The sequence below is a fragment of the Orycteropus afer genome, unplaced genomic scaffold (assembly GCF_000298275.1).
Source record: "Orycteropus afer afer isolate SDZICR_OR568_19922 unplaced genomic scaffold, OryAfe1.0 scaffold00291, whole genome shotgun sequence".
Taxonomy (NCBI): domain Eukaryota; kingdom Metazoa; phylum Chordata; class Mammalia; order Tubulidentata; family Orycteropodidae; genus Orycteropus; species Orycteropus afer.
Window position 1 is genome coordinate 1,102,880 of NW_006921878.1, and position 12,816 is coordinate 1,115,695.

General features: G+C 54.8%; 1 protein-coding gene across 1 annotated transcript in view; it reads right to left on the minus strand.

Annotated features, from left to right (window-relative positions):
- The window catches only part of SGTA (small glutamine rich tetratricopeptide repeat co-chaperone alpha), an 11,286-nt gene extending 4,790 nt beyond the window's left edge, over positions 1-6,496 (minus strand). Inside the window, exons 1-7 of the mRNA XM_007951012.2 lie at positions 6,397-6,496; positions 5,545-5,651; positions 5,091-5,175; positions 3,703-3,802; positions 1,191-1,295; positions 757-895; positions 435-497 (exon numbers count right to left, since the gene is read on the minus strand). Coding sequence (XP_007949203.1) covers positions 435-497; positions 757-895; positions 1,191-1,295; positions 3,703-3,802; positions 5,091-5,175; positions 5,545-5,651; positions 6,397-6,496 — 699 coding nt within the window. The remainder of the gene's footprint in view (positions 1-434; positions 498-756; positions 896-1,190; positions 1,296-3,702; positions 3,803-5,090; positions 5,176-5,544; positions 5,652-6,396) is intronic.
- Between the last annotated feature and the right edge of the window lie 6,320 nt (positions 6,497-12,816).

Consider the following 12,816-nt stretch of genomic DNA (forward strand, 5'->3'; position numbering starts at 1 on the left):
TGGGGGCATGTGGGGACATGTATGGACAGTGTAAGTGTGTGGGTATAGGTGGGGATAGTAATGTGGGGACAGATGTGGATGTGTGGGGGGGCATGGGTGTGTGTATGTGAGTGAATGGGGGCCTGTGGGGACATGTGTGGACAGTATAAACGTGTGGGTGGAGGCAGGTGAGTGGGAGCGTGTGGGGACATGTGTAGATGGTGTAAGCATGTGAGTGGGGGCAGGTGAGTGGGTGGGTATAGGAATGTGGGGACAGGTGTGGGTGGGGGGGCATGGGTGTGTGAGTGGGGGCTTGGGGGGACATGTGTGGACAGTATATGCGTGGGTATGGGCGGGTGAGTGGTGGCATGTAGGAGCATGTGGGTGGTATAAGCATGTGGGTGTGGGTACACGGGGGGGCGGGAAGGGGACGTAAGGATAGGCAGTGCTCTCACCATGCTCATGAAGCTTGGGTTGTTCAGCAGGCCGGCAATGTCAAAAGTACCGACACCTCCTGTCTGTGAGGATTAGAAACGTGAGCACATTAGTGGCACCCAGACACGGGGCCTGGCCCGCCCATCCTAAGTTGTTCTAAAGCTGCCAGCATTCTACCATTCCCCGTTGCTAGCCCCATGGTGTCCTGCAGCCTTGGGCACAGTGTAGGCCCCTTTGGGAAAAGCACAGACGCCAAGAGGAGGAGAGCCTGGCCCCTGGCCTGTGTCCTGGAAGGTGTGGCAGCCCAGCCCTCCCGCCAGCACCAAGCCCCTGCAGCCTCACCGGGCTCGGCGCCTCCCTCAGCTTGAGCTCTGCGATCTTGAGGTTCGACTTATAGGTCTCGTTGTCAGGGTCCAGCTCCAGGGCCTTCTTGTAGTAGGCCACGGCTTCCGTGTGCTTGTTCAGGCTGGAGAGCGCCAGGCTGGGGGCACCCCCAGGGCAGGGTGCTGAGATGTGGGCAGAGCCAGGGGCATTCCCTCCCCACCACCTGCACCATCAGAACCAGGCTGGAAAACAGCCATGGACGCCAGGAAGCAAATGACAACCTGAAGTGTCTGTTGCCATGCCCACCAGAGAGCTGGGACGGGGCAGCCAGGTGCAGGTCACATGCTACCCTGAGGGCAGGTCCAGACCTGGCTCTGCCACAGCGCCAGGCTCTACCTGCAAGGGTCTTGCCCACACGCAGGCGAGGCTCCATGGGCAGCCCGTGCACTTACCCCATGCGGCCGTAGGCCTTGCTGTAGGAGGGATCTATGCAGATGGCACGCTCACAGTCCTGCACAGCCCCTGCGTAGTTCCCCAGCTTGCTGTAGGCTGCGGCCCTGGGGAAACAAAGGCAGTGCCCACTGCTCAGCAGGGGCTCCAAGTTGGGCTGGAGAGAGCATTGAAGAGACACCTCCATCCCAGCTCCCCAGGAGGGGCTGCTGGGAGTGAGTCCTGGTTTTCCTATCTGTAAGCGGGGAGGAGCCTGGCATCCTGTGGTGGCCTGGTTTCATCAGAGCTTCCAGGCTCAGAAAGACCAGGCAGAAAGGCCTAAAGATTCACTTTCTGAAAATCAGTCAATGAAAACCTTACAGGTAACAACAGAACGCTGTCAGCCCGGCTTGCCAAGGCCATGTTATCACGTGGGACCACCAGCTGGAGGAGGACTTAGTGCTTGGTGAAGCAGAGGGCCAGCACAGGAGGCCCTTAGTGAGGGGACAGGCACCATGGCCGAATGGACGGACTCGATCCACCAAGAGGATGACACATGACGGGGCAGTGTTTTCTTCCATTGGATGTAAGATCGCCACGGGCTGGAATGGACTTCACAACAACTAAGAACAATGCAGAATCACCCACAGTCACGGCAGGTGGGACACAGGCAGGTGGGTGCGGGCTGCAGTGCTTGGTCCCGGTGCTACAGGGAGGATGTGCTTGTCTAGGCCCTGCCCTACTCTTCCACGGAAAATCCAATCTGGTGGAGGTGGAGGCAGGGGGCCAAGGATCCTGTACAACTGCTGGGTGGTGGGGCCCGTACCCAGAGTTAACAGCCTCCAGACGCACCCACCCAAGGCAAACTGCAGGCCCTAGAGAGGCCGACTGCTCCAGACTAAGAAGCAAGGCAAAAAACTGCAGACGTGTGTTCAGAAAGCAGACGGCGGAGTCACGAAGTCTGAGAGGAACCCCAGCAAGTGGGGCTGGACAGACGCCACACCCACTTCTCTAAGTTAGGGTCTATAGGCTCCTTCTCTTTTTGGGTCAGGAACTGGAAAAGTACAGCCCGTTGGTCAACTCCAGCCTGCTGCCTACATGTGCAAATAAAGTTTTATTGGTGCACAGTCACACCCGTTCCTTTGTTTATCAAGCCTGTGGATGCTTCTGTGCTATGATCTTAGGACCTGCAAAACTGAAAACAGTGCCTCTGAGAATTTTTACAAAAAGTGTGTCAAACCTTATGCTAGTGGGGCTTCAGGCTGTCTGACGACTGTCAACTTCTACCCTTTGATTAAGGAGTCCTGGTGGCTCAGTGGTTAAGCACTTGGCTGCTACCTGAAAGGTCAGTGGTTTAAACGCACCCAAATGGCTCCTGAGGAGGAAGACCTAGCAATCTGCTCCCATGAAGATGACATCCCAGGAGCCCTGTGGGCAGGTCTGCTTCATTCCATGTGGTCACTGTGAGTCAGAAATCAACTTGAAGGCCCAACAACAACTAAAAACTAATCTGTTTAGTACCATGGTATTAGTTCTCAAAAGAAGTAATGTTTTTAACTACTTAATTATCCTGTTAAAAAACTTGTTTCTTCACACCTAGCGATAAGTTTGTGTGTCAGCTTGGCTGTGGGAGGATTCTCAGCAGTTCAGTTTTTATAATGTCATCCCCCACGATGCGATCTGATACAATATAATCACCTCCACGAGATCTGCTATGAGTAGCCAATCAGCTAAAAGCGAGTTGGCCTGCATGCAATACATATGGACGGTCCAGCAAGGCTCTCTGGCTTTTCACTTGATCTGGATCCTGCCTCTGGGTCATCACCTGACCTCCAGTTCTCGGACTGGAGTCAGCAACCCGCCGTACTGCCTGCCGACCTTGGCGTGTCAGCCTCTGCAGCCTGTGAGCCAGCAGCCAGCCTTAGATTCACCAGCCTCCGTAGCCAGCCATCTGATCTGCTGCTCTTGGGTTGGTCAGCCCCTGCAGGACGTGAATTAGGAGAAGCCTCCAGCCTGATGTCTACCCACGGACTCGGGACTTGCCAGCCTCCACAACCTTGTGAGCCATGTCCCCCAGACAAATCTCTCTACACACACTGATAAATAAGCTTCACTGGTTCTGCTTCTCTAGCAAACCCGGCCTAAGACACACTGCTCCCCTAGCTTCCCCAGCAAGAAACCTACAGAGCACGGTTCTACTCTGACACATGCAAGGATGCCAGGAGTCCAGGTCGACTCAACAGCAGCTGGCCATCATCACTGTGAACGAATTCACAAAAAAATGCCGTATATATACATTTTTTATGGATGATGTGCTTGGTTGGAAGTTCTGCTCAGGAAACTGTGCCACTTGACTTTCACATCCCTGCCCATTCTCCTCAGGGCCACCTGGCACCTGCCGGTCCTCTGGAATCATAGTGTAGTCATCACTGAAACAGAGTGTGGATGCAGTGCCTGTCGCAGGTTCTGCACCTCCTGCAGCTCCCTGTCCCCCTTGGTGTGTGACCGCCCTGTTCCCCTGGCCCAGAGTGGCACCTGTTACAGAAGTAGACGGCATTGGCCGGGTTGAGCTCGATGGCCTTCCCGTAGAAATGGACGGCTGCTTCAAAGTTCTCGACCTTCATCTGCTCATTTCCTACAAAGAAAGAAAAAAATGTCATGCTGGGCTGTTGACATCAGACCACCCCAGTGGCTGGATAACCTCATTCTCAGATCCCCTGGGCTTATGTGCGTTTTGGCTTTTTAAAATTGTGGTCCATATCTGTGTAGGAGGCCCTGGGTGGTGTGAATGATGAAGCACGGGACTAGCCAAAAGGTTGGCAGTTCAAACCCAGCCAGCGGTGCCTCAGGAGATAGGCCGGTGAGCTGCTACCAAAAGGCCACAGCCCTGAAAACCCTACGGAGCAGTCCTGCTCTGTACACGCGGAGTCACCATGAATCCGAAATGACCTGAGGACAACTAACAATCAACATGCACGTCACACACCGTTTTCCTCTCCAACGCTGTTCACACACACACTTCAGTGACAGCATTCATCAAGTTGTGTGACCATCATCTCTGTTTCTAGATTAGTCCCCCACCACAAAGAGAAACTCAACACCCCCTAAGCAATGACTTCCCCTCTGCTGGCAACCACTATAAACTCTGGTCTCCCTGTAGCTGCCTACCCCACTTTATGTCAGAGACCCTCCAGTAAACACTGCCCCTCTGTGGCTGGCTTCTCTCTCTGGGCACTGTTTGTGAGGTCCGTACACATGGTGGCACGTGTGATAGCCTTGTTCCTTTAAAGGCTGAGCCACGTGCCACTATGGGGGTGGACACACTGTGTTTCTCCACCGTCTATGGATGGACACGTGGCTTGTCCAGCCTCCTGAACAGTGCAGTGGTGAACCCTGTGTACCCCTATCTGTGGGACTCCCTGCTTTCGAGTGTCGTGGGTACGTATCTAGGAGCAGAATCATCGAGTCATATGGTATTTCTAGGAGCCCTGGTGGCGCAAATGGTTAAGTGCTCAGCTGCTAAACTGAAAAGTCAGTGGTCTGAACCCGCCGAGTGGCTCCAACCTGACACTCTGCCCTATGAAGACGACAGCCTAGAAAACCGGGGCCATTGTCACACGGAGTCACTAGGAGTCAAAAATTCCAACAATGATCATGTGCCACTTCTACGTTTCACGTCTGAGGAACCGCCACACTGGTCCACAGCGGCTGCCCCCTTTCACAGCCTTGGGGGCAACACACAAGGGTTCTCTTCCTCAGTATCTGTGTGTCTGTTTTCAAATGCTCACTGGGCCCTTCCTCAAAGCCTGACTGTTGACCTGCACTTAACGACCGGCCAGTGTCCACTGTGGCCAATCGTGTGGCAGGCCAGGCAGGGTGTAGCAGACGGGCACCCTGAGAGAGGAAGGCGGCCTCCCATTTACCTTCTGTCTTGAGACGCTCTGCCTCTGCGGAGTCCTCTTCGGAGGGTGGGGTCCGCTCGGGGCTCCTCAGGTCCTGTGGCATCTCCTGGTCCCAGTGGCAAAGGCAGGTGTTTTGAGAAGCAGCAGACCACCTCGCCATCCAGACGCTCCAAACTTGTGGCCGTCCAGCCAACCATCCCCCTTGAAAAACAACTCGAGAGGACACCTCAGCTCTGACGGAGAGGCGCCAAGCCCGGTGGCTGGATTCCCAGGACCCCTGGTGGGTAAACCCCACACTCTGTCTGGGTTCTCCATGGGCACAGAGAGGCTGACAGCCTGTTGGCCACTGTGTGGCACCTGACGGTAAGATGGGATAAGCAGAACACTGACACAGTGTCTGGCACACAGCCTGATGCTCGACATACATGCATGACCGCTGTGGGGGAGTCTGGGGCATGGGGCCCTGGAAGCTTACCTTGCCTAAGGCGGCTGCTTCAAATATTTCTGGAAGAGTCTGGGGCAGTGCCAGGTCATGGTCTTCCACGGTCACTCCAAACGCAGTCTCCAGGCACTGGATCGCCACTGGAAGGGGGAATGTCACTGTTTTGGGAGGCACCAAGCCCCACTGAATGTAACCCCAACCCCATGTACTCAAGGGTTATGGGCAGGGCTCCTGATTGCTCCCTTCAGATTGGGCTCCCAGAGGTCCTGGAGGCATCAGGCACTGTGTGTCCCCGGAAGCTCCTGCTTCCTCTTGTTCCCACCCTGGCAGTCATGCCCACCTGCAGGCCAAGAGCAGGAGAAGCTGGAGGAAGATGTGCTCCCCAGCCCCGCAGGCAGGTGACATCAGGGTCCTACGTGGGGTCCCACTGCTGAGTGGGGAAGGTACGGGGTCAGGGAAAGGGGGCGTTCTGGCCTGGGGGACTCCGGTGAGGGAGGAGGAGGGGAGCAAGGCTCTGTGCCTGGGCAGACTTGGCAAGCCACAGCACCACCCAGCCCCTCCTCACTGCGCCGCCCTGTGATTCTGGGCAGAAGCAGAAGTCACTGGAAGGGCCAGGCAGCCACGGCTGGGACCCTGCTCCCTGACCGACCCACACAGCAGCTCCACAGGCGTGGGGGCTGCCTGGCCAAAGATCTCTCTAGAAGCTTAGTTCCACCCGGGATGCCAGCCCCAGCTTCCTCTGTGCGTGGGGGCCTGGAGCCACAGTCAGAAATGAGGAGGAAAGGGAGAACAGGAGCAGGGAGGGAAGGGGGAAGCAGGCCCCCGGGGAGGCTGGGGAGGAGGGGGCGGGGAGGCAGGCCCTTTGGGAGGCTGGCAGTGTATTACCTTCCAGGCTCTCCTGGGCATCGGAGGAGAGCTCCCCGTCCCGGAGCTGCCCGTGCAGGAAATGGATGATGGCGTAGGCCAGGCGCTTCTTGTTGTCCATGCTGAATGGGGACGGACACTGCCGGGGGTTTCAAGGTCTGCAGGTCAGAGCCGAAAGCACGAGTGCTGTTGTTGAGGGGTGCTGTGGGGTTGATTCCGATTCACAGAGACCCCCTGCGTGACAGAGAACTACCCCGTAGGGTGTCCTAGGCTGTTGTCTTTATGGGAGCAGGTCACCAAGTCTTTCTCCTGCAGAGCTGCGGAGTGGGTTCAAACAGCCAACCTTCTGGTTAGCAGACAAGCACATAACTATTATGCCACCAGTACTCCTTAAGAACATGAAGACTGGATGGACACGGGGAAGAGGTAATTATCGGGAAGAAGTGGGAGGGGAGCTGTTGCATTGAGGTAAATTGTAGTCAATGTCATGAGACAAAGTGTGTGTGAGCTGCTGTATGGAAAGTGAATTTGCTCTGTAAACTTTACCCAAATCACAATTAAAAGGAAAAGAAAAAGATTACACCCTTGGGGGGGTGGGGAAGAATGTGAGGACCAGGAGACCAAGAGATAAGACAGACACAGCATGAGTGACGGTGAAAAACGGCCCCCTTTCTGCTTGGCGTGCTCCCCTGTGGACCCCTTCTTCATGCTGCACCCACTCACCCTTCCTCCCAGTGGATGCCCACGTGGCCTGGCCCTTCCTCCGCACCTCTAACCTTGGCTCTCAGGGGACATCCTCTCAGTCTCCCACAGGGCAGACACAGCAGCCCAGCTGTGACAGCACTCGGCACGTGCTCCATGACTGGGCCATGACTGGGAGGGGCACTGCACTGCATGGGCAGGGCGGGCACACAGGACAGCACAGAGCCTTTCCCTGGGTGGAGAGTGAGGCCCTGGTCCTGGGCCGCTTCACGGTGCTTTGCTGTTGGCCTCCCTTCATGGGGCCCCCACATGGAACCAACACTACCCAGTCCTGCGCCATCCCCAGATCAGCGGTGGATCCGACTGTGAGGATCTGCAGGGTTTTTGTGGGCCTTCCTGCCCTGTCCATCTTAGTCTGGAAGCTCTGCCTCACAGCAACATGCAAGCCTTCACTGTCAGGCGGGGGTGTGGTGATGTATCAGGTGCATGGGCTGAACTGAACCTGGGTCTCTAGCACAGAAGGTGAGAATACTACCGCCGTACCCCCAATTCTTTTCTAAGCATTCAAACCAGTTGCCGTGGAGCTGACTCCAACTGACGGCAAGCCAATGTGTCAGAACAGGACGGTGCTGCACGGGGCTTTCAATGGCCAACTGTTCAGAAGCAGGTCACCAGGCCTTTCTTCCCAGGTGCCTCTGGGTGGACTCATACCTCCAATGTTTCAGTTAGCAGCTGAGCCTGTTCACTGGTTGCCTCACCCAGAGACTGGACTCAAGCAGAGATTTTATTCAGTTAACTCAAGGGGGGAGGAACTCTTGAGATAGGGAGAACGTGCCAACCTTCAGGTCAGCAGGTGCCTCGAGAGTTGGGCGGGCTGGGTTCTTTTACAGAGACGGGAAGAGGCAGCTGAAGAACACAGGTGTGGACAAGTAGGACGAAAAGGCAGCATTGTCAGACGGCAAATGCAAGAGGGTTTTATGCTGAAGCCAGCCTCTTCTCTGGAAGGGCTGCATTCTGTGTGGCTCAGGCTGAGAGGGGGGCCAACGTCCAGAGCTTGCGGGGGACAGAAACGCTTAACTGGAGTAGGCTTGACAAGCAGGTTGATTAATCATTATGAGCCCAAGAGTGGGTCTTTGGAGGGGCTGTGATGGGCCTAGGGGGTCCTTGGGTAGCACAAATCATTGACACTCAACTAGTAACTTAAAGGTCGGCAGTTCAAAGCCACCCAGCAGCCCTGCAGAAGAACGTGGCATGCTGTCCACATTTAAACCCACAGAGTGGAGAGAAGAGGGAAATCACAGGAGCTGCAGGGTCACCCTGTTTGCTCCACCCGACCCAGGAGAATTTATTCTGGTCTACGGTGCAAGCAGGGTCCACATTCGATCCTTTCCCCAAAATCAGTAACACAGGGTGTCTCCGCCTTGGCACAGCTGCCACAGGGCTGGGTCCTTATCTGGGGAGGAGCCATCCTAAGCACGGAGGGTGTTGAGTGGCATCCTTCGTCTCCACCCACTCAACCCAGTACCACCTGCCAGCTGAAACGACCAAAAATGTGCCCAGACACCAGCACACCACCTCACGCCGAGAGTGGCAGACAGTCACTCAATGGGAACAAGAACGGCTCTCGGGCTCCGCCACCTGGGCTGTGGAGTCCACTCTGACTCACCAACGCCTCACACTTTTCAGAGCAGAACAAGGCTGCACAGGGCTTTCAATGATGGAGTTTTCAGAAATAGACGGCCAGGACTTTCTTCTGTGCCATCTCTGGGTGGACTTGAACCACCCACCTTTGGGTCAGCAGCCAAGCATGTTTACCATTTGCACTATGCCAGTACTAGTCAGATGACCTGGCGAACCCGCTTTCTGTGAATTTAGAAAAAAGCCACCTGTGTAGCTTTTGGATTTGGGAGCATTTGGATTTCAAAAGTGCAGACAAAGGATCGCGGTGACTCCATGCATCACAGAACAAATATTGCTGGCTCACGTTGTCCCCAGGGTTGGCTGCAGATCACACGCCATGCTCCACAGGGCTTTCACTGGCCGAGTCCCCGAAGGGGGCCACCAGGTCTCTCCTCCTGATCCACCTTAGTCAGAGTTCAGCTGACACCTGCCCAGCATCCTAGCACCATACCAACCTCCCCAGACAGACGGCGGAGCTGCCAGCAGTTGTACTGGCTGGGAATCAAACTGGGGTCTCCCATATAGGAGGTGATGGTTTCACTGCTGAACCACCACGGTCCCCCAAGTAAGCTGAGAACCCCAGACCTCAGGTCAGTAAAGGACATGGCACACTGTATTGGACCCAGGTGGCTTCTAAGCATTGTGGCTCCTAAGCCCGGGAAGTGGGGGAGGGCAGGAGCCAGCACGCAAACTTTTCATCAGCACACCACGTCCAGGTGAGGGTGCTTGCCACCAGCACGGAGCGTCCAGGTGAAGGCGTTCCCTGCCCTCCAGCATAGTCGCGGGAGGGCCGCACTTCTCCACAGCAGCCAGCATCTTCTGAACAATCACAGCTTGTCGGATGTTGGCTGCCAAGCAGAATTCACAAAGGGCCTGCTTTCTCGCACAGTGAGCACTCTCAGGATCCACCCCCAGACCCTGGCCTAAAGGGCACAGGATGCCAAAGCGACAGGCCTGGGAGCCGGTGGCCCGAGGGCTGGCTGGCCCTGGCCATACTGCTCCCCATGGCCTCCCTTTCAGCCCTGGGTCTGGAACTCCGCATCTCATGTTTTCATTTAATCATTTAAAAATCCAACCAACCCAGATCCTGTTCCTTTTCTTTTCTCAGCCAGACTGATGGCTCACACGCACAAGACGACTGACCATCTCGCTTGAAGGGCCTCCCTTCTGAGTAGCACTGTGCTCCCAGGGTTTTCGGTGGCTGGTTTTTCGGAACCCGATCACCAGGCTTTTCTTCCGAGGTGCCTCTGGATGTGCTGAAACCGACAACCTTCCAGATAGCGCCGAGCCTGTTGTGTCTGCACTACCTGGGACTCCCCATCTCTGCCCACCTCTGTTTTAAAGGCATTTGGTTTTTTTTTTAAAATTGTGATTTGGGTGAAGATTTACAGAGCAAATTCACTTTCCATACAGCAGTTCACATATACTCTGTCTCATGACATTGGCCACAGTTTACCACAATGCAGCAGCTCCCCTCCGACCTCCTCCCCATAGTTACCTCTTCCCAGTGTCCATCCCTCCATGCACCCCTGCCCCCTGAGCTATCTCCCTGTGCATAAGCAGCCCTTCTTTCCCCCATGATTGTTCTCTCCAAGGGGTGTATCTACTTGAGGTAAATGTTTAACTCATATGTTAAAGGCATTTTTTCATAAAGAGCAAGTTAACGTGAGCTGGGTGCTCTGTAACTCTCTCCCATTTTAGGGTAACACCAGGCACCCCCCCACCCCAGTCTGTTAGTGTGTCATGCTCTGGTGGCCTGAGTGCTGGTGTGTGATGTGGGAGGCGATGCCAAGGTCTCTGAAACACCAGCCGGCATGTGAAATACCTCGGTGGACAGGTTTGTAGCAGATCTTCCAGACTGAGAGAAACAGGAAGAAGGGCATGGCGACCCACTTCAGAAAAATCAGCCAATGAAAATCCTGTGGGTCACAACAGTCGGCTGCACGGCCAGTCATGGGTGGTGCAGGGCCAGGCAGTTTTGCTCCATTTGGCACGAGACTGCCAGTCAGGGTCAAGTGCACGGCAGTGACAGCAGCAGCACCACCAGGGGCCTGCTCCCCGGCCTGTGAGGCCTGGGAAACTTGGTTCTTCCTCCGCCTCCCCAGCAGCCAGCAGCATCTGCTCTGCAGCAGGGACTCAAGAAAACGTCAGAGCATGTCAGGTTCAGAGCTGGGCCATAGAGCTCCCTGGGGGATGTCTTTTTTCTTTGGGTCTTGGATTCCTCACCACAAAGAGAGGTAATAGACCCAGTCTCGATTAACTCTGAGCAAGTCCCTTTACTCCTTCAAACGTTTACTGAGAACTTCCTAACAAGGCTGCTGGTGGGTCGTGGAAAAATAATACAGAAACAAGGCTCCTGTGGATTCCCTGAGTGGCACAACAGTCAAGGGCCTGGGGCTGGAGCCTGGAGCTGCTAGCCAAAATGCTGAGGGCCCAGTCCACCCAGAGGTGCCCTGGAAGGCAGGGCTGGAAAAGGTCAGGGACTGCAAAGCCCGCGGAGTGCAGCTCAGCTAACACACGTGGGGGCGCCGAGTCAGAGCTGACGCAACAGTAACTGGTTTAACACTGCTGGTCTCGAGGGCCCCCAATCTGGGGCAGTGCTTAATGCCATCTGGAGTCATTTATCCTAACCTGTTGCCACTGAGTCGATGCTGACCCATAGCGACATGACAGGACAGAGAACAGCCCCACAGGGCTTCTGAGGCTATAAATCTTTATGGAAGCAGGCTGCCACATCTTTCTCCATGGAGTGGCTGGTGGGTTCGAACCACTGATCTTACAGTTAGCTACCAAATGCTTTAAACTGCTACGCCACCAACTTATCCTTCTAAGAAGATTTACTCGTAAACTTCAGCTAACATCCTCCGAGTGCTTAGAACTTTCTAGGCGTCTTGCTGCATTCTTTACATGGTTCTTTCAGGGGTTAGCAAACATTTTCTGGAAAGGGCCAGAGAGTGGATACTTGAAATACTTTCAGCTTTGCAAGACATAAATAAGGGCCCTACTGCAACGACTCAACTCTGCCACTGCAGTGGGAAAGCAGACAGTGTGCAGAGGAGGTCTGGCTGGGGTCCAGAAAAAGGTTGTTTATAAATACAGGCCGGCCACGGAGCCCAGATCACCGTTTGCCGAAGCCCTGGTTTGTTTCATCCTCATAACCCAGGGTGCTACGATAACAATCTCCCATTATACAGGAGAGAAGACCGAGGCGGGGCAGTGGTGGCTCAGTGGTAGCACTCTCCCCTTCCACACAGGAGACGCAGGGTTGTCTGTCTGTGGGGGGCTTTCTGTTGCTAGGATACTGACCAGGTTCCAGGGCACAGCCGACTCAGAAGGCCTAGGAAGAAAAGCCTGGCACTGACTGCTGAAACTCAGCCAGTGAAAACCCCACGGATCCCAACAGTCTGATCCCATGGTGCATGGGCAGCTAACAACTTCACCTCCTGTACTTTGGATGTGTTATTGGGAGGGAACAGTCTCTGGAAAAGAACAGCAGGACATCATGCTTGGTAAAGCAGAGGGTCAGTGAAAAAGAGAAAGACCCTCAATGAGATGGTGGCTTCAACAACAGGCTTAAGCGTAGTGTTTTGGTCCTCTAGTCCCGCTTTAACAGATAATACCACAAGTGGATGGCTTTAACAAAAGTTTATTCTCTTACAGTTTAGGAGGCTAGAAGTCCGAGTTCAAAGTGCCAGCTCTAGGGGCTGGGTGAAAGGCCCTTGACCTTGGGCTTCAGCTCTGCCTCTTGCTCCTGGCCCACGGAAGCTGGAGGCTTCTCTTAACTCAGCTGCTGGCTGCTGAGGCTGACAAATCCAAGGTTGACAGATAAAATGGCACAGTCCCAAGATTACCAAACAACATGGCTGGCCACTAATTTAAGTCCAGAGACAGTCTCAAAATCGGGAGGAAACATGGCAGGATGCTGAATGAAGACATGGCTACATTGCAGGACCCACGTGTGCCAGAAAGCTCAGAAGACTTTTTCAAAGCTGCTGCTTATATACTGGGAGAAGACCACATCTCTAAGGCAGCTACGCAGTCGCTCCAGTAGACCCCACC